Here is a 21,116-nt window from a genome sequence, read left to right as displayed (position 1 = left end):
CACCTGGGGTATTGGTGCTGGTGACCATTTTTTCTCCGTGTGCCTTTGAACAAATCACTTAAACTTGGAGTTGTCTTTTCCTTCTATGTGAAATGAGTGAATGATGAGATAATCTCTAAGGTCCCTTACAGCTCTGACTTGAGCTTCCATAAGATACTAAGAGCTCTTTCTTTATTTTGTTGTTAGATTAACTTCATGTTTGCACTGAAATCAAGCTAGAAGTCATTTGTATGTATTTCTGCAAACTGCCTTCTATAGCTTGATGCATTTGCAAGTGGCTGTTTTGGCACTAAATTACACCTCTGAATTTTCAGTCTCATATATTGGATGGAACAGTTATGCAAGATTAAAATGTTCAGTCATTTAACTGAACATGTGTGGCAGCATTTGTTCACTCCATTTCATCCATCCAAAGGCCACTTTGATTTATTTCATTTCCTATGTCACTTAGACCTTCTGTCCATAAATAAATATTTAAATCACACTTTAGATTTTAGAAACTGTTGAGCTATTTGTTACACCACTTGTGCATATTAACTATTCTATAATACATCTTTTAACAACATAGTTTCACATTTAGAGTTTCTAATTACATTATACTTTAAATTATGTCTTGATATGTGAGTAGGAAGCTTGATGGTTGGTTTGTAAAATGCTCTAATGTAAGAGCTTATTGAGAAGGAAGCCAATGATTTAATAAAACTCATTTGAAAGCCTGCATCATTTAAAAAATAATAGCAAGATACGGTTTATGAATTTTAGGTAAATGTAACATGGTGATTTATCTGTCTTGTCCAATACTTTCAATAAACAGTATACTTGTTATAAGGAACAGTGTGTCATAATTTTTGGTATAATCTCTCAGTAAACTTCTTAATGTCTAATAGAAATATTTAATTTCAGATTAAATAATGGAAGTATGGCTCTTATAATTGCCCGAAACACTTCTCGGCCAGAATTTATAAAACACCTGAAAAGATATGCCGGTGTAAAAAATCAGGTATAGTAAATTCTTTTTGTTACTTATTTGTAAAGCTATTAATCATGTAGAAGAAGATGCTACAAGAGTTGACATCGAGTCCTGCCTCATAAGAAGGTTTTATTTTCTTCTGAATATATTAAACTTTTTTTCCAATCTGTTTCATCCAAATTTTGAAAAGCATCCACCAGTATTAATATAGATTGGCCTTTTTTGAATGATGAATTAGTGGTTATGTATATATAACCACAAAGATAAAATGAGAAATGTAGTGTTATCTTGCAATGTGAAGTAAATTAAAGATAAAATTACATACTCAGGCTGTTCTTCAGAATGAAAAGAAGTGAAACTTGAGAGTGTAGCCTTCTTGATATTATGGCAGCAGACTTTCTAAAGTTATGATCTTTAGATCTTCCTGACATTTGTTTGCATATCTGCCTATGCTCATTGATTGAAATAGATCTGTATATATGTATTTAAAAATATGAGACTTTTATATAAATATTCATTCAAAATGAGGATGTGTGAAGATATATATTTCCACTTAAGTGATTTGCTTTAAAAAGAAACAGTAACTGTTACAAACCATATTATTTTGACAGATATTTTGACCTGATTATTAGGAAAATGATCCTAGAAATATGTGAATTTCTGAAATTGTGAGTCTTTCAAGTACATAGGTATGGTTGTAAAACCCTATAGTTTCACACTTTTTGTTTTTTTTTTTTTTTTTTTTGAGATAGAGCCTCACTGTGTTGCTCTGGCTGGAGTGCCATGGCGTGATCTTGGCTCACTGCAACCTCCAGCTCCTGGGTTCGAGTGATTCTCCTGCCTCAGCCTCCTGAGTAGCTGGGATTACAGGCTCATGCCACCACGCCCAGCTAATTTTTATATTTTTAGTAGAGACAGGGTTTCACCATGTTGGTCAGGTTGGTCTTGAAAGTCCTGACCCCGTGATCTGCCCACCTCGGCCTCCCAAAGTGCTGGGATTACAGGCGTGAGCCACCATGCCCGGCCCACACATTCTTGAAGTTATAAAATGGTGCTTGGATATAGTTGGGAGAGCACAGATGGGAGGAGGAGGAGGAGAGTAAACCCAGCCAATGACTGGCAGCTGAACCTTGCTTATGTACCATAGCCATTGTAAGTCTTTCCATTTTTGCCTCATTATATTTTCAAACTTTCTTAGGTCATCTTCATGAAGTTTGATCTTCTGTCTATAACATTATTTGATCCTCATGTATTGAACAACTAAGTGGGCTGCTTAGGAACGTAAATCATAAAAAAATTAGATACAGTCCCACTTCCTTATATGTCAAAGTAGATCAGCAGAGATAATGTAGGTTGTGAGCCTGCGTAACAACTTTATGTATGTGTTTGGGTGGAATATGGAGACTTACTGATTTTTCAAAGGAATGTATGCATTTTCACATTTTACTAAATTTCTAAACGTTAAAATCAATTTTTAAAAAACCCAAAGCACTATATATTCATTGCTGTTTTTAAGTCAGAAAATAGAAACAAGAAAATGATTTTAAGCACTCAAAATTCCATGTTCCTCAGGATAAGTATCATTACATTGGTAGAAGTTTTTCCAAATCCTTTTTTATTACATAAATGAGAAGTTAAATGACTATTAACCTCATTCATGTACCCCTATTTGAGAACTTAAATCGTCTTAACCTATTAATGTAACCCTGAGAAGTTCTGTACTTATTTTGGGGAGGTATATGTTGCACAAACTGTTTATGGAAGATCTCTTTTGAAATTGCCCATGGGGCAAGTCTCTTAGGCAAGTTTTGTAAACATTCTTTTTTTTTTGTTAAATCAATATACCTTTCTTCTGCTTTTAAAAGTAGTGGTTCCCTTACCCATAAAGACAGACATACAGAAAATAATACAAATCTGTGTCAATAGGAAGATGCCTTCTAAAAGAGATAATATTATGCAGGATTTATCGTATTTTCTCATGTACTCTACCAGGCATATCTTGCTTTTGACACAAGAAACAGTTGCCAGTGTGTGATTCACTGGCCTTAACTCTGATTTATTTATCAAATTTCAAAAATTAAAATCCATGCTATTTTTTTTTCCCAAATAATTCTAAAATATTTTGTATAGTGTATATAGTAAGAATAATTAGATTGATTCCCAGGGTGACTGCTTTCAAGCAATGTTAATTTGATTTGTTAATTATCTACACAGGTGTGTGTATTTAGGCTCTTTCCTTCATGGTGACATTAAAAATGTGAATTTATATAAATTTTGTAAGATTATGAAAATCAGATCTATGTAAAAATCATATCTACTGCATAATTCATAGCAGTGCTGGTATTCAGGAAGGAAAATGTGACAATTCAGTTTAAGGAGAGTAACATCTGCTTCTCTGAACCATGTTTACCAGGTTGAATAAGCGAGCGTTACTGTATAACACTGTAAAACAGATTGAAACTACCATGTGCAGAGTGGCTCCTGTTCCTTCCCCATCTCTGTGTAAAATTAGATAGAGGGTGAACACTACCCTTCAAAGTCCTTGCACCTCCATCCTATTGCTTTGCCCCCCTTCTCACTGTCCATACTTTTCTCTTTCATTGTGACCATTTTTGGTAGGGAGTTTAAAACTTTAAATGTGAGTTCTTCCCCCAGGATTTGTTTACAGCGCTCTTGTCGTCTTAGGATGCCCTCTCCTGGACAGCCTCATTGCCCCTCACTTTTGAACTATCTGATCATCATACACTCCCAAGGGTTCTGTCATCTCATCTTATCTGCAGAACCTCTGTCTTCTTGTATGCCACAGAGGTTCTGAAACTCATCGGCATCTGGAGGCCAACATGTCTACAGCTGACCTTACCTTTTCCCCTAAAGTTGTTCCTTCTGTGTTGCTCTGTGCGGGTCAATGGCACCACTTTCTACCCATCCAAGTTACCCTGGATTGTTCCTTCTTCCTCATTCCTCACTACCAGTCCCCTAACTTGTTATGTTAGTCTCCTCTTTTTTTTTTTTTCTTTCTTTTTTATTTTATTTTTTTAAATTTATTTTTTATTATTATTATACTTTAAGTTCTAGGGTACATGTGCATAACGTGCAGGTTTGTTACATATGTATACTTGTGCCATGTTGCTGTGCTGCACCCATCAACTCGTCAGCACCCATCAACTCGTCATTTACATCAGGTATAACTCCCAATGCCATCTCTCCCCCCTCCCCCCTCCCCATGATAGGCCTCGGTGTGTGATGTTCCCCTTCCCAAGTCCAAGTGATCTCATTGTTCAGTTCCCACCTATGAGTGAGAATATGTGGTGTTTGGTTTTCTGTTCTTGTGATAGTTTGCTGAGAATGATGGTTTCCAGCTGCATCCATGTCCCTACAAAGGACACAAACTCATCCTTTTTTATGGCTGCATAGTATTCCATGGTGTATATGTGCCACATTTTCTTAATCCAGTCTGTCACTGATGGACATTTGGGTTGATTCCAAGTCTTTGCTATTGTGAATAGTGCCGCAATAAACATACGTGTGCATGTGTCTTTATAGCAGCATGATTTAAAATCCTTTGGGTATATACCCAGTAATGGGATGGCTGGGTCATATGGTACATCTAGTTCTAGATCCTTGAGGAATCGCCATACTGTTTTCCATAATGGTTGAACTAGTTTACAATCCCACCAGCAGTGTAAAAGTGTTCCTATTTACCACATCCTCTCCAGCACCTGTTGTTTCCTGACTTTTTAATGATTGCCATTCTAACTGGTGTGAGATGGTATCTCATTGTGGTTTTGATTTGCATTTCTCTGATAGCCAGTGATGATGAGCATTTTTTCATGTATCTGTTGGCTGTATGAATGTCTTCTTTTGAGAAATGTCTGTTCATATCCTTTGCCCACTTTTTGATGGGGTCGTTTGTTTTTTTCTTGTAAATTTGTTTGAGTTCTTTGTAGGTTCTGGATATTAGCCCTTTGTCAGATGAGTAGATTGCAAAAATTTTCTCCCATTCTGTAGGTTGCCTGTTCACTCTGATGGTAGTTTCTTTTGCTGTGCAGAAGCTCTTTAATTTAATGAGATCCCATTTGTCAATTTTGGCTTTTGCTGCCATTGCTTTTGGTGTTTTAGACATGAAGTCTTTGCCCATGCCTATGTCCTGAATGGTACTACCTAGGTTTTCCTCTAGGATTTTTATGGTATTAGGTCTAACATTTAAGTCTCTAATCCATCTTGAATTAATTTTCGTATAAGGAGTAAGGAAAGGATCCAGTTTCAGCTTTCTACTTATGGCTAGCCAATTTTCCCAGCACCATTTATTAAATAGGGAATCCTTTCCCCATTTCTTGTTTCTCTCAGGTTTGTCAAAGATCAGATGGCTGTAGATGAGTGGTATTATTTCTGAGGACTCTATTCTGTTCCATTGGTCTATATCTCTGTTTTGGTACCAGTACCATGCTGTTTTGGTTACTGTAGGCTTGTAGTATAGTTTGAAGTCAGGTAGCGTGATGCCTCCAGCTTTGTTCTTTTGACTTAGGATTGTCTTGGAGATGCGGGCTCTTTTTTGGTTCCATATGAACTTTAAAGCAGTTTTTTTCCAATTCTGTGAAGAAACTCATTGGTAGCTTGATGGGGATGGCATTGAATCTATAAATTACCTTGGGCAGTATGGCCATTTTCACGATATTGATTCTTCCTATCCATGAGCATGGTATGTTCTTCCATTTGTTTGTGTCCTCTTTGATTTCACTGAGCAGTGGTTTGTAGTTCTCCTTGAAGAGGTCCTTTACATCCCTTGTAAGTTGGATTCCTAGGTATTTTATTCTCTTTGAAGCAATTGTGAATGGAAGTTCATTCATGATTTGGCTCTCTGTTTGTCTGTTACTGGTGTATACGAATGCTTGTGATTTTTGCACATTAATTTTGTATCCTGAGACTTTGCTGAAGTTGCTTATCAGCTTAAGGAGATTTTGGGCTGAGACAATGGGATTTTCTAAATATACAATCATGTCATCTGCAAAGAGGGACAATTTGACTTCTTCTTTTCCTAACTGAATCCCCTTGATTTCTTTCTCTTGCCTGATTGCCCTAGCCAGAACTTCCAAAACTATGTTGAATAGGAGTGGTGAGAGAGGGCATCCCTGTCTTGTGCCAGTTTTCAAAGGGAATTTTTCCAGTTTTTGCCCATTCAGTATGATATTGGCTGTGGGTTTGTCATAAATAGCTCTTATTATTTTGAGGTACGTTCCATCAATACCGAATTTATTGAGCGTTTTTAGCAAGAAGGCTGTTGAATTTTGTCAAAAGTCTTTTCTGCATCTATTGAGATAATGATGTGGTTCTTGTCTTTGGTTCTGTTTATATGCTGGATTATGTTTATTGATTTGCGAATGTTGAACCAGCCTTGCATCAGGGATGAAGCCCACTTGATCATGGTGGATAAGCTTTTTGATGTGCTGCTGAATCCAGTTTGCCAGTATTTTATTGAGGATTTTTGCATCGATGTTCATCAGGGATATTGGTCTAAAATTCTCTTTTTTTGTTGTGTCTCTGCCAGGCTTTGGTATCAGGATGATGTTGGCCTCATAAAATGAGTTAGGGAGGATTCCCTCTTTTTCTATTGATTGGAATAGTTTCAGAAGGAATGGTACCAGTTCCTCCTTGTACCTCTGGTAGAATTCAGCTGTGTATCCATCTGGTCCTGGCTTTTTTTGGTTGGTAGGCTATTAATTATTGCCTCAATTTCAGAGCCTGCTATAGGTCTATTCAGTGATTCAACTTCTTCCTGGTTTAGTCTTGGAAGAGTGTAAGTGTCCAGGAAATTATCCATTTCTTCTAGATTTTCTAGTTTATTTGCATAGAGGTCTTTATAGTATTCTCTGATGGTAGTTTGTATTTCTGTGGGGTTGGTGGTGATATCCCCTTTATCATTTTTTATTGCGTCTATTTGATTCTTCTCTCTTTTCTTCTTTATTAGTCTTGCTAGTGGTCTGTCAATTTTGTTGATCTTTTCAAAAAACCAACTCCTGGATTCATTGATTTTTTGGAGGGTTTTTTGTGTCTCTATCTCCTTCAGTTCTGCTGTGATCTTAGTTATTTCTTGCCTTCTTCTAGCTTTCGAATGTGTTTGCTCTTGCTTCTCTAGTTCTTTTAATTCTGATGTTAGAGTGTCAATTTTAGATCTTTCCTGCTTTCTTTTGTGGGCATTTAGTGCTATAAATTTCCCTCTACACACTGCTTTAAATGTGTCCCAGAGATTCTGGTATGTTGTATCTTTGTTCTCATTGGTTCTCACCAAAGAACATCTTTATTTCTGCCTTCATTTCGTTATGTACCCAGTAGTCATTCAGGAGCAGGTTGTTCAGTTTCCATGTAGTTGAGCGGTTTTGATTGAGTTTCTTAGTCCTGAGTTCTAATTTGATTGCACTGTGGTCTGAGAGACAGTTTGTTATAATTTCTGTTCTTGTACATTTGCTGAGGAGTGCTTTACTTCCAATTATGTGGTCAATTTTGGAGTAAGTGCGATGTGGTGCTGAGAAGAATGTATATTCTGTTGATTTGGGGTGGAGAGTTCTATAGATGTCTATTAGGTCTGCTTGCTGCAGAGATGAGTTCAATTCCTGGATATCCTTGTTAACTTTCTGTCTCGTTGATCTGTCTAATGTTGACAGTGGAGTGTTGAATAACTATCAACAGTTATTCACTGTCAGTTGAATAACTGACAGTGGAGTGTTGAATAACTCCCATTATTATTGTATGGGAGTCTAAGTCTCTTTGTAAGTCTCTAAGGACTTGCTTTATGAATCTGGGTGCTCCTGTATTGGGTGCATATATATTTAGGATAGTTAGCTCTTCCTGTTGAATTGATCCTTTTACCATTATATAATGGCCTTCTTTGTCTCTTTTGACCATGGATGGTTTAAAGTCTATTTTATCAGAGACTAGTATTGCAACCCCTGCTTTTTTGTGTTCTCCATTTGCTTGGTAAATCTTCCTGCATCTCTTTATTTTGAGCCTGTGTATGTCTCTGCGTGTGAGATGGGTCTCCTGAATACAGCAGACTGATGGGTCTTGACTCTTTATCCAGTTTGCCAGTCTGTGTCTTTTAATTGGAGCATTTAGTCCATTTACATTTAAGGTTAAGATTGTTATGTGTGAACTTGATCCTGCCATTATGATATTAACTGGTTATTTTGCTCGTTAGTTGATGCAGTTTCTTCCTAGCTTAAATGGTCTTTACATTTTGGCATGTTTTTGCAATGGCTGGTACCAGTTGTTCCTTTCCATGTTTAGTGCTTCCTTCAGGGTCTCTTGTAAGGCAGGCCTAGTGGTGACAAAATCTCTAAGCATTTGCTTATCTGTAAAGGATTTTATTTCTCCTTCACTTATGAAACTTAGTTTGGCTGCATATGAAATTCTGGGTTGAAAATTCTTTTCTTTAAGAATGTTGAATATTGGCCCCCTCTCTCTTCTGGCTTGTAGAGTTTCTGCCGAGAGATCTGCTGTTAGTCTGATGGGCTTCCCTTTGTGGGTAACCCGACCTTTCTCTCTGGTTGCCCTTAGGATTTTTTCCTTCATTTCAACTTTGGTGAATCTGGCAATTATGTGTCTTGGAGTTGCTCTTCTTGAGGAGTATCTTTGTGGCGTTCTCTGTATTTCCTGGATTTGAATGTTGGCCTGCCCTACTAGGTCAGGGAAGTTCTCCTGGATGATATCCTGAAGAGTGTTTTCCAGCTTGGTTCCATTTTCCCCCTCACTTTCAGGCACCCCAATCAGATGTAGATTTGGTCTTTTTACATAATCCCATACTTCTTGCAGGCTTTGTTCATTTCTTTTTCTTCTTTTTTCTTTTGGTTTCTCTTCTCGCTTCATTTCGTTCATTTGATCCTCAATCACTGATACTCTTTCTTCCAGTTGATCGAGTCGGTTACTGAAGCTTGTGCATTTGTCACGTCTTTCTCGTGTCATGGTATTCATCTCTTTCATTTCGTTTATGACCTTCTCTGCATTAATTACTCTAGGCATCAATTCTTCCACTTTTTTTTCAAGATTTTTAGTTTCTTTGTGCTGGGTGCGTAATTCCTCCTTTAGCTCTGAGAAATTTGATGGACTGAAGCCTTCTTCTCTCATCTCGTCAAAGTCATTCTCCGTCCAGCTTTGATCCGTTGCTGGCGATGAGTTGTGCTCCTTTGCCGGGGGAGATGCGCTCTTATTTTTTGAATTTCCAGCTTTTCTGCCCTGCTTTTTCCCCATCTTTGTGGTTTTATCTGCCTCTGGTCTTTGATGATGATGTTGATGTAGTGATGGGGGTTTTGGTGTAGGTGTCCTTCCTGTTTGATAGTTTTCCTTCTAACAGTCAGGGCCCTCAGCTGTAGGTCTGTTGGAGATTGCTTGAGGTCCACTCCAGACCCTGTTTGCCTGGGTGTCAGCAGCAGAGGCTGCAGAAGATAGAATATTGCTGAACAGCGAGTGTACCTGTCTGATTCTTGCTTTGGAGGCTTCGTCTCAGGGGTGTACTCTACCCTGTGAGGTGTGGGGTGTCAGACTGCCCCTAGTGGGGGATGTCTCCCAGTTAGGCTACTCAGGGGTCAGGGACCCACTTGAGCAGGCAGTCTGTCCCTTCTCAGATCTCAACCTCCGTGTTGGGAGATCCACTGCTGTCTTCAAAGCTGTCAGACAGAGTCCTTTGCGTCTGCAGAGCTTTCTGCTGCTTTCTTTGTTGTTTACTGTGCCCTGTCCCCAGAGGTGGAGTCTACAGAGACAGGCAGGTTTCCTTGAGCTGCTGTGAGCTCCACCCAGTTTGAGCTTCCCATCAGCTTTGTTTACCTACTTACGCCTCAGCAATGGCGGCGCCCCTCCCCCAGCCTCGCTGCTGCCTTGCCGCGAGATTGCAGACTGCTGTGCTAGCAATGAGGGAGGCTCCGTGGGCGTGGGACCCTCCCGGCCAGGTGTGGGATATAATCTCCTGGTGTGCCTGTTTGCTTAAAGCGCAGTATTGGGGTGGGAGTTACCCCATTTTCCAGGTGTTGTGTGTCTCAGTTCCCCTGGCTAGGAAAAGGGATTCCCTTTCCCCTTGCACTTCCCAGGTGAGGCGATGCCTCGCCCTGCTTCAGCTCTCGCTGGTCGGGCTGCAGCAGCTGACCAGCACCGATTGTCCGGCACTCCCCAGTGAGATGAACCCAGTACCTCAGTTGAAAATGCAGAAATCACCAGTCTTCTGTGTCACTCGCGCTGGGAGTTGGAGACTGGAGCTATTCCTATTCGGCCATCTTGCTCCGCCCCCGTAGTCTCCTCTTAAATGTTTCTAAAACTTCTCCCTCACCTTAATTCAAACTTTAATCCTTTCTTGCTTACAGTAGCCTCCTTTTGACCTTTAAGTTCTCTGGTCTTGTCTTCCATACGTCCTTTTAGAGAAACTTTTTTCTAAGACACACATTTGATATCTCTCCTGCTTAATTCTTCAGTGCCTTACTCTCGTTGTCAGAATAATATGGAATTTCCTCAGTCTGGAATACGTGGCCTTTGTATCCAGGTCCCTGCCTGTGTTGCAACCCTATCTCTTATTTACACCCTCCACCACATTCCCAGTGTTTTGGCATTTTATTCATTGACTAAGGTTGCCATAACAAATACCATAGAAAAGATGGCTTAAACAAACCAACGTGTTTCTTTCATGGTTCTAGAAGCTAGAGCTGCAAGACGATGTCAGCAGGTTTGGTTTGTCCCGAGTCTTTTCTCTCTGGGTGGCACACGGCTGCTTTCTCACTGAACCCACAAGTGAGTGGTCTTTCCTCTGTTCATCCCCGATGCCTTTTCCTATGTCCAAATTTCCTCCTCTTATAAGGACACTAATCGTATTGGATGAGGGTCTGAAGACATCATTTTAGCCTAATCACCTCTTTGAAGATCTTATCTCCAAATACAGTTACATTCTGAGGTATAGAAGGCGCGAATTTCAGTACAGGAATGTGAGGGCCAAGGGGCATGATTGAGCACCTAGGAATCACACTGAATTCTGTGTATTTGCTTGACCATGGTTTGCCTCTAGTTTTGTAAATGTTTCCTCTCTCCAGACTTTCTTCTCCAGGCTAAATATTCTATGTTCTTTAAGGCTCAATTCAAATGGGAAGCTTTCCCAACATCCATAGACTATTGGCCTCCTCTTGTTTCCTGCATTGAACTCCACGCTTACACCATCATGGCACTTTTGTGTATCACAATTGTAACTGCTCACTTCTCCTCCCCATGCCCCAAACATACCCTCACACAGGATACTAAGCTCTTGGCTCCCTAAAGTCCCACTTAACAATGTCTGTGGCTTCACAGTTAAAGCATTTGAAGGATGGCTAGATCTTCATTTTGTGAGGTGTGCACATGACAACTGCTGATTTAAGATAATAGACTTACTGGTGGTGGCTGTCAATTCTTGGCATTCCTTGGCTTACAGCTGCATCACTCCAGTCTCTGACTCTGCCATCCTTGGCATTCTTCTCTCATAAAGACATCAAGCATATTGGATTAGGGCTCACTCTAATGACCTCATCTTAAGTTGATTCTACCTGCAAAGACCCTACTTCTAAACAGGTGACATTCACAGGCACCATGGGTTAGGACTGGAACATAGTTGGGATGGGGGAGGGCAATGTAATTTAGCCCATAACAGGCAGTTGTTGATAATTCATTTAACACACACTAACATGAATGATTATATAGATAATTCTACAAGGATGAGGCATGTAGCCAAGGCTTTATACCCAAGGTGGGAGATCCAATGCAGTTACTGTCAAACAGTTTTGCTTGGGGCCCTCTAGTTCTGAACCTCAGTCACAGCAGCTGATGCCATGATATCATGTACTGTTTAACTGTGTTTACAGTATAAACCAGGAAGTCAGCTGGACCTTGGTATCTACACATGTAAAATATGGGTGTTGGGGAAAATATTAGTTTTCTGTCAACTTTTAAAACTATGTGTTGCATTGAGGTTTATATGTGGAAAAGAGGAAAAACTATGTAGATGGTGTTTAATTAGGAATATATCTCGTCATTTATCTGAAAACTAAAATGAATAGTTATGCATTTCTGCTAAAGTTACTTGGCTATATTTTCTTAATTATTTCAGAAAATACATAGTGCTTTTTCAGTATAGTTTCCTTAGGCAAACAAGAAAAAAACGCAAGTAGAAGTTTACCTGGCACCATTCTATAGTGGTAAGTAAACAGTGATCTTGCAGCTCGTGTCCATTGTTAAAGTGGGAATGGGGCAAGCAAACACCTGTTAAAATCCATATTTGATTGCCTTTTTCTTTTAAAAGAGGACATACATCCCATTTTATCTTCAGAGGTTTAGACCTGTGTTCTTCCAAATTATATTCCAAGTGTGAAACTTGCACTAGTTTGCTTTATGTCAGCTAAACTAATTGACAAGTTGATAAACTCAATGGATTATATGTCTTCTGTATCTACAGGCCAGCATTAAATATTATCTTTAATTGAAAAATCTACAGTATCATTATTGTATGCAACTTCTCACAGATATGTACTATTTGTCATAAAACAAGATTTCTATGGTGCTAGATCTAAACCCAGAAGGCTTTGGATAAGAGATTCCTTCTTCCAAAAAAAATTTGGAGATCCCTGCTTATAGTCTCAAAGCTGTTAAAATGTCAGCATACATGTTGATATTTACTTGTGAGAGAGGGCACAGTGAACGTTGTGTTAGTAGCTAGAGATAAACCAAGTATAATGATTATTTGTATTTATTTTTAGTTCAATTTTCCATTTGTTGAGACTTACACTGTTGAGGAAGTAAAAGTTCATCCAAGGAATAATACTGGTGGATATAATCCAGAGGAGGAGGAGGATGAAACTGCTTCAGAAAATTGTTTCCCTTGGAATGTAGATGGTGATTTAATGGAAGTTGCATCAGAGGTCCATATTAAGTAAGTCTTAATTATTTCACCGCTTTATATGTCAACCAGTAAACGTAAATCTAATGGTACAATGAAAGTTGTCTTCTCTGAATTATCAAAGCAGGCAGTCGGTTAGTTTTTAAAAAATCAGTAAATCAGGGAAGCATGAAGAGACATGCACAAATTTCAACAAATAAAAAGTAACCTTACATTCATTCACCAACTGTTTTGTAGAGCGTGGTTATGCATGTCTACATTGCCTTTCTAATTTATTGTTGTGCAGAAACTACAGATAATGTCTACAACTTCCATTTTGGATTTTTAAAAATGGATCAAGATCTTAAACCTTTTAGTGGAGCCATCTAAGTAGTCAAGTGTTAGATTTTAATCTTTCCATCTTAGTTTTTCCTCTCACTCATAATTACTGTAACACGTTTTGTTCAGCGATTTGCTTTTATTAGGCCTTTACAAAGCATTCAACTTCCCTTCGGAACAGTTTTACATAGCAACTGGTAGAAACAGGTTCAGGAACCTACAAACTCATCCTTGGTAGGCATTGTGACTCAGTGGTTAGAAGCAGCATGCAGAGGTGCCCACTAGACATGGGTGTTCTAGAGGTATGACTATTTTAAAAAGGCAATGGAGAACATGAGACAATCAAGGAAGTCAGTTATTACTGTTGATGATTTTTCAGACCTTCTCAGTTTACAGCTGTGTTTTCTACATGACAGCTCTTATTAGGTGTATGTGTGAAAAATAACAAAATATGTTGACGAAATAACAAATTATACATGTGTTTTCTTTACAGATTGCATCCAAGACTTATCAGTCTTTATGGAGGAAGCATGGAAGAAATAAATGATTCCAAAGTAACAAGTAATTGTTTCTAAAAGAAATGTGCAAACTAGAATTTTAATATAAAGAAATATGGCCATGCTTTAAACCTGTGGTCCCCACCCTTTTTGGGACCAGTTTCATGGAAGACAATTTTTCCATGGATGGGGGAATGGTTTCAGGATGAAACCGTTCCAACTCAGATCATCAGGCATTAGAGTCTCATAAGGAATATGGCACCCTAGGATCCCTCACATACCAGTTCACAATAGGGTTCGTACTTCTATGAGAATCTAATGCTGCTGCTGATCTGAGAGGAGGAGAAACTCAGTAATGCTCCATTGCTTTAACTTTCCGCTGTGTGGCCAGTTGGGGATGCCTGTTTTTTAAACAGATATTCTAATATAAATCGCTATTTTTGATGTTACTAACAATTAGTCTCTAGGGCTTTAAAAGTCAAGATGAAATACCGATTCAAATTCTGGTTTTTACAATGTGTTTGTTGGACACACAGAAAACTTTGCAACCATCATAATACATCAGTATTTAACCTAAATAATTTGGATTCTTTTATTTTTCAGGATTATGTTAAATTTCCTATATTCTGGTATAAACATAATACAGATTTCATAAGTCTACCTTGATTTTACTGCTCCCTAATGCAGTTAAATTTCAAAATCACATAGTTTGCCAAAAAAGAATAACCCATCCCTGTCTTCTTAAAGTGGTAGGGTTTTAAAATTCATCGTACAGGTAACAAAGTTGATAACAAATATTATTTTGAACTGGGCAAAATCTAGCCCCATATGTAATTGTGTTCCTCTTGTCTCTGAGAGGCCTGTGTTGGACAATCATAGTACTCTGCTTTTACTGTGCTCAAATAACCTGAAATATGTAGTTGTTTCTGAGTAGGAAAGAACCAAATTTAAATTTCCTTAGCGACCATCCTGGAGAAGACACTTCTAAATTGGGGCTTACATTTTTCATCTATGATCCTAGATAGTCTCCTGAAAGAACGACTAGACTTTTTATAACGATACAAAGTTTTTTAAAAATACATAAACGTTTATTCCTGTGTATACACACTCTGGGTTCAGGAGGTTTTGTGCTTGTGTTTCACTACTCAAATGCCTTTACAAATCTCAGAACATTCCTCACCATCACTGCAGGCCTGTGAACAGATAACTTTCATCAATTAGGATGACTGGCTAGTGGCAGGGACTTCATATAAAGAAATCTTTTCCAGAATTGTTTTTCCAAATTGCCCTCTAATTTGATCACTTTCTGTAATGGATGTTCAAAATTCGGCCATAGCTCTCTTATGAAGACAGAATCAGGTAAAATTATATTCTGCAATTATCTATGATAAGCATAAAATAAATATTACAAAAATGATTGTATTTGCAAATAAAAAGGTATTTAAAGATATTAAAATCCAGAAAGTTATTTCATTTAAAATAGAACCTCATATAATATGAACAAACTAAAAATATTTTAGCTGTCACTTAACATTTCATGAAAATTTTATATTCACTGTATACAAACTGAATCAGTATCTTTCAGCTAAATTTATGAATTTTGTTTCTTCATTTCCATGCAAAGGAACACTTACATTTGTAAAGAGTAACAAAGAATTACATCCAAGGAAATATTTGTGTGATAGTCAATATTTTACATAGTACATGATACATATGAAGTATAGGCCCCGTAGTCTTTGCACAGCTTTGTAGTGAGGTATGGTTTCCATATTTTTAAAATCAGTGCATATGAGCTAAAGTGCAACACTCACACGATCTTTTGTTTCAGAATATAAATTTGAATATTTTATAACAAAAGATTTGAAGATGGTTCTTAACTATTTACTCCTGGGTATGCTTGATAAAGGTGTGTAAATATATACCTAAACACATGTATATATACAGAAAGATGGGGAAATCCATAGTTGTATAAAAATAATTATCCAGAAGTCATTTCATTAAGCTCAAACCAGTGTACATGTTCAGTCTGAAGTTTGCCCATTAGGCCTATAATATTCATAGTCTGCTAAAAAAACAAAACCCATAGGAAATGTATTATAAATAAAGGGCTTTAAAGTGATAATGGTCCACTTCCACTCATTAGAAAATTTGGGATTAGCTCTCTAAAAAATTATATTTTTAAAGAACATGTCTCAAAGATGTATTTGAAATGAACCTCTGCCTACCCAGCGGGGTTCGTTTTACCGAGGCAAGCATATATGGTAAGTAGTATTTCAAGTCTAAGACTTCTCCAGCATGATTTAACTCAGTTATACTTTCAAGATATCTTCAAGGATTTACTTTTCTTGAATAAATTGAATGCTTTAGTGTTTCTCTACCCATTTAAAAGCTGAGAGATTATCTTCGGCTGTATTATTACCTTTGCAGTTCTTCTTTCTCAAAGAGTAATCACTGCTGAGATTTTCCCTTTGCATGAAGACATAATATGTCACAAGATCAAGAGTAAAAGAAGTCTGAACAAAATTCATTTTTTCTTGTAAACAGTATCTTAAATTTCTTTACTACAACCTGAGTCTGTTTTCCATTCTCTCAATTTGAAAGAAGTCCTTAATCATCATTGCTTTTACTGTTGATGTAACTCCAACTGTCTCTTCTGTTTTCTTCTTGTAGGATAGATTTGTATTGTCTTTTAAAGAAGCCGGCCTGAAAATAGCATTACAAAATCACTAGTGTATGGTTATAAACACTCTTATCTACTATACTCATTTCTAATACCTAAGCAGTTAACACCAATATTTCTGAAACTGCATCCTTTGTAACATCAAACATAAAGGTTTAACAGAGGTAATCAGTAAAAATTAGTGGGGACATACTGGGTTAAAGAAACATTTTTTTTTTTAATGCAGAAATTCTCAGTGATACATACCACATTCTCTTCAAAATTCACATTCAGTATAATTTGCAATCTTTTCCAAATGATTTTTTAAAAGGAATATCTCTCAAAACAAATTAAGAAGGCATATTTTTCTAGAAAGATTTTGGTGTTAAGAGAAATGTGAGATCAGTACTGAGCAACATAGAAAGTTAACATTAAAATAATGAAATATTTAAATCTAAATAACTTGGAAGTCAAATAGGCTTTGAGAAAATGTCATTTTGAATAGTTTAATGTTGGTAATTGTTAAATGCTTACCTTCCACATAACATATGAGATCAACAGAAGTACAATAAGTCCAAGTAGCAAGCTACTTGAAATAATCACTATGGTGAAATAACGTTTGGGTCTTTGATGATGTAGTCCTTCCAGTAGAACCTATGTGAATTAAGAAAAGTAAAACCCAAAAAGCAAAAAAGAAAAAAAGAAACAGTTTAAAAAGTTGCTTATATTTCCTTTAAAGCCCTGCCATAATCCCCAATAGTATTTAGAACTACCCACCCTGTTTTCTTGCTGGTTCTGATATAACTGCAGGAAACACTGGTAACTGTTTAGCAGAAACAGTGAGTGTAATGGGCTCTATCCATGACTTTTCCTTCAATCTATCCAATTCTCACTGCTGCCCAATTCACCTCTCTAAAAGAACTGCTGTGTTGTTCCCTCCTGCCAGTTGTGGAAAATGCCAACTCTCAACCAAGTATTGAGACCCTCCATGAGCTGGTCACACTCTACTTTCCCACCTCAGTTACTCAAAAGGAAGTAATTATAGACACCCTTGAAATGTGTTTTCCTATAATTTTAATGTAGCAGTTAAGAAGGTAATCTTACATGTGCAACATTCTCATCCTTGTTTAGTTCAATAACTCTTGAATTTGGCTCTGGAAAACTTGTTGCTCTTATTTCAAATTTGAGTGCTGAAGTCTCATCCTGTGTAATAAAAGAAAGATCACCATAGCCTGGTTTATTTCCTGAAGACATATTAATAGAAATAATTTGTCAGGATCTTTACCTTCTATCTAGAGGTTTTCACAATTTAACTTCCCCAATTTACTTCACCACTTAAAATTAACTGCAGTGCTTCCTTTGGTTCCCAAAGTGTGGTCTTGGTATTAATGTATATAGTATCATCTTATTGAAATCCTTTGATTAAATATAGCTACCTTGCAAATAACTTGATTTAAATATTAGACTACAGCAAGAGGTAAGTTACCATTTACCAATGTTCTCCACCCTGCCACCGCATATTGAATCTATCTTATTTGGGCTTTTTATTTTTTTCTAAATTATAGAATTCAAATATAAAATCAGTGGATGAACTCAGAACTGTATTATCTAAAGCAGGGATTTTATAATGCAGAATCCATGAAGCCTGGGGACGTGTAGATGGGCTTTACGAGTTCTAAGAATCTTTAGGAGATGTTTTCATGTGGGCATTTGCTGAAGGAGATGAGAATATATTTAGTCAGATTCTTAAAGAGGGATATGACCTTTAAAACTACTGTGTAAATGTTATTTAACATTTTAGAGCCAAAAATGACAAGCTTCATACAGATCTAGCGCAGTGGTTCTCAGCAGGGAGGTGATGAAATCCTAAGGGACAGTCAGGAATGTCTGAAGAAATTGTCAAGTGTCAGAACGTGGGAGGTGGTACTACCAGCAGTGAGTGTGTAGAGGCTGAGGATGCTACTAAATATCCTACAGTGCACAGGACAGCCCCCAAAAACATCTGGTTCAAAATGCCAATTATGGCTGCTGATGGGAAACCTAAACCTAGAGGAAAAGAGAAGGCAAACTGCAAAAGGTTAAATGACTTGCTGATGGTCCAATGACTTTGCTTTTTGCACAGTTGAAACTAAAATGGATATTTCTTCTTTGCCTGTCTACTGTATCTTAAGCACTGTTTGACAATTTCAAAAATTCCACTTGAACAAAACAGCTGCCATTTCCTTTGGCTTCCTATGTTCCATGAACTAAGTGCTTATAAAAATCATCTCATTTATCCATATTGAACAGATGAGAAAGCTGAAAAACAGAACTCCACATAAAACTAGTTTCATCTCAAACTACTCCTCATAAATATACATGTTCCTTTGTAGGAAGAAGTCCAAAATATATTTAAGTATGTTTTTGTTGATGTTTTTATTTGATTTTATGAAAGCCTTAGTTTTTCTTCTTAGCTATATTTTAAAAATAAAAGGCCTTCAATAAAATTCATCATCCCTTCATGCTAAAATCTCTCAATAAACTAGGTGTTGATGGAACATCTCAATAAGAACTACTTACGACAAACCCATAGTCAATATCATACTGAATAGGCAAAAACTGGAAGCATTCCCTTTAAAAATCGGCACAACACAAGGATGTCTTCACACCATTCCTATTCAACATAGTATTGGAAGTTCTGGCCAGGGCAATAAGGCAAGAGAAAGCACAAAAGGCCAGGTGCGGTGGCTCATGCCTGTAATCCCAGCACTTTGGGAGGCCGAGGCAGGCGGATCACAAGGTCAGGAGTTCGAGACCACGGTGAAACCCCGTATCTACTAAAAATACAAAAAATTAGCCGGGCACGGTGGCGGGCGCCTGTAGTCCCAGCTACTTGGGAGGCTGAGGCAGGAGAATGGCAGGAACCCAGGAGGCAGAGCTTGCAGTGAGCCGAGATCGCGCCACTGCACTCCAGCCAGGGGGACAGAGCGAGACTCCATCTCAGAAAAGAAAAAAAAAAGCACAAAGGGTATTCAAATAGGAAGAGAGGAAGTCAAATTGTTTGCAGGTGATATGATTGTATATCTAGAAAACTCCATGGTCTCAGCCCAAAAACTACTTAAGCTGATAAGCAACTTCAGCAAAGTCTCAGGATACAAAAATCAATGTGCAAAAATCACAAGCATTTCTATATGCCAACAATAGACAAGCAGACAGCCAAGTCATGAGTGAATTCCCATTTGCTACAAAGAGAATAAAATGCCTAGGAATCCAACTTTCAAGGGATGTGAAGGACCTCTTCAAGGAGCACTATAAACCACTGCTGAAGGAAATAAGAGGACACAAACCGATGGAAAAAATATTCTATGCTCATGGATAGGAAGAATCAATATCGTGAAAATGGCCATACTGCCCAAAGTAATTTATAGATTCAAGGCTACTCCCATCAAGCTACCACTACCTTTCTTCACGGAATTAGAAAAAACTACTTTAAATTTCATATGGAACCATAAAAGAACCCATATAGCCAAGACAATCCTAAGCAAAAAGAAAGCTGGAGGCATCATGCTACCTGACTTCAAACTATACTACAAGGCTAACCAAAACAGATATACAGACCAATGGAACAGAACAGAGACCCTAGAAATAAACCACACATCTACCTAGGAATACAACTGGTCTTGAACTCCTAGCCTCAAGTGATCCTCCTGCCTTAGCCTCCCAAAGTGCTGGAATTACAGGCTTGAGCCACTATGCCTGGCCTATTTTAGCCTTTATTACCTGATAATTTCTAAAGCCATTTCACTTAGTTGAAGTGACAGAAATAGAGTTTTAGAGTTTTACTCCAAAATTTTATTTGTTGAATGGCTTCATACTATCCTGCCTATATGACTGAATTTATAGATTGTATGTAAACTTAGCCACCAAGTTGTCAATATGTTTTAGACTTACCATTTCTAAAATGGATGGTCGGCCTTCCAACTGGATATGAACACTGGCTTCTTTTCCACTTTCCATTTTCCCGAAATTACATAGGAAATTTAAACAATGTGGATCAGCTTTTATGCAGTACTTGAAATATAAAAGTGATACATTAAAATTTTCAACACTGGAAAATATTTTTAAAATATTTTATATAGAATTTAATATATACTGTAATGGCATTTTGAAAATCATCTTTCCATAAATATGAAATTTAACATCTGCTTTCCTCAGTGGCATTTAAATTATCTTTAAACAAGACATGAATGCTTATTTTCTAAATTATAATAAAGTATTTAAAGTAGAGCATATGTTCTTATTTGTATTAACAATCTTCTGGGACAGAATTTTTTTTAAAAATGTTCTAATCAGAGTCTTGCTAAGTTACGTATTCTATGTTTGTTGTAAAACGTGGATCATTTCAAGGTGATGACTGCTTCTCCAGTTTCTTTTCATACATTCACTAAGCTGAAAAGAATGAAAATTAACTCATGCCACAAAGGCTGCCCAGGTGAAGACAACATCTTGGTGTCCTGAAGGGTTTGGAACAATATCTTGTTGGCAAATAGTGGGCATTTGTTTGTTAGATAAAAAAATGAAACTATATAACTTTTTTTTTCTTTTTGACATGGAGTCTTGCTCTGTCGCCCAGGCTGGAGTGCAGTGGCATGATCTTGGCTCACTGCAACCTCCACCTCCCGAATTCAAGCAATTCTCCTGCCTCAGCCTCCCACGCAGCTGGGATTACAGGCACCTGCCACCACACCTGGCTGATTTTTGTATTTTTAGTAGAGACGGGGTTTCACTCTGTTGTCCAGG

The 21,116-nt window shown here is 37.6% G+C and overlaps 2 protein-coding genes across 4 annotated transcripts in view; one reads left to right on the top strand and one right to left on the bottom strand.

Moving 5' to 3' along the window:
• The window catches only part of CERKL (CERK like autophagy regulator), a 135,141-nt gene that overhangs the window by 112,757 nt on the left and 1,268 nt on the right, over window positions 1–21,116 (top strand). For 2 of the 3 annotated variants that reach the window (XM_073019850.1, XM_073019851.1), the window contains 3 exons: window positions 904–1,000; window positions 12,724–12,896; window positions 13,675–15,016. In XM_073019850.1, coding sequence (XP_072875951.1) covers window positions 904–1,000; window positions 12,724–12,896; window positions 13,675–13,756 — 352 coding nt within the window. In that variant the 3' untranslated portion in view covers window positions 13,757–15,016. Of the gene's footprint in view, window positions 1–903; window positions 1,001–12,723; window positions 12,897–13,674; window positions 15,017–21,116 lie in introns of those variants that run through there. The other variant, XM_007965533.3, reaches the window with a different exon arrangement.
• ITGA4 (integrin subunit alpha 4) overlaps window positions 16,182–21,116 on the bottom strand; it is a 77,313-nt gene continuing 72,378 nt past the window's right edge. The window contains exons 25-28 of the mRNA XM_007965535.3: window positions 20,268–20,387; window positions 17,442–17,540; window positions 16,872–16,991; window positions 16,182–16,381 (exon numbers count right to left, since the gene is read on the bottom strand). Coding sequence (XP_007963726.2) covers window positions 16,286–16,381; window positions 16,872–16,991; window positions 17,442–17,540; window positions 20,268–20,387 — 435 coding nt within the window. The 3' untranslated portion in view covers window positions 16,182–16,285. The remainder of the gene's footprint in view (window positions 16,382–16,871; window positions 16,992–17,441; window positions 17,541–20,267; window positions 20,388–21,116) is intronic.

This window comes from Chlorocebus sabaeus, chromosome 10 (assembly GCF_047675955.1).
Source record: "Chlorocebus sabaeus isolate Y175 chromosome 10, mChlSab1.0.hap1, whole genome shotgun sequence".
Taxonomy (NCBI): domain Eukaryota; kingdom Metazoa; phylum Chordata; class Mammalia; order Primates; family Cercopithecidae; genus Chlorocebus; species Chlorocebus sabaeus.
Note: the sequence above shows the minus strand (reverse complement) of the source record. Positions and strands in the feature narration are given on the sequence as shown.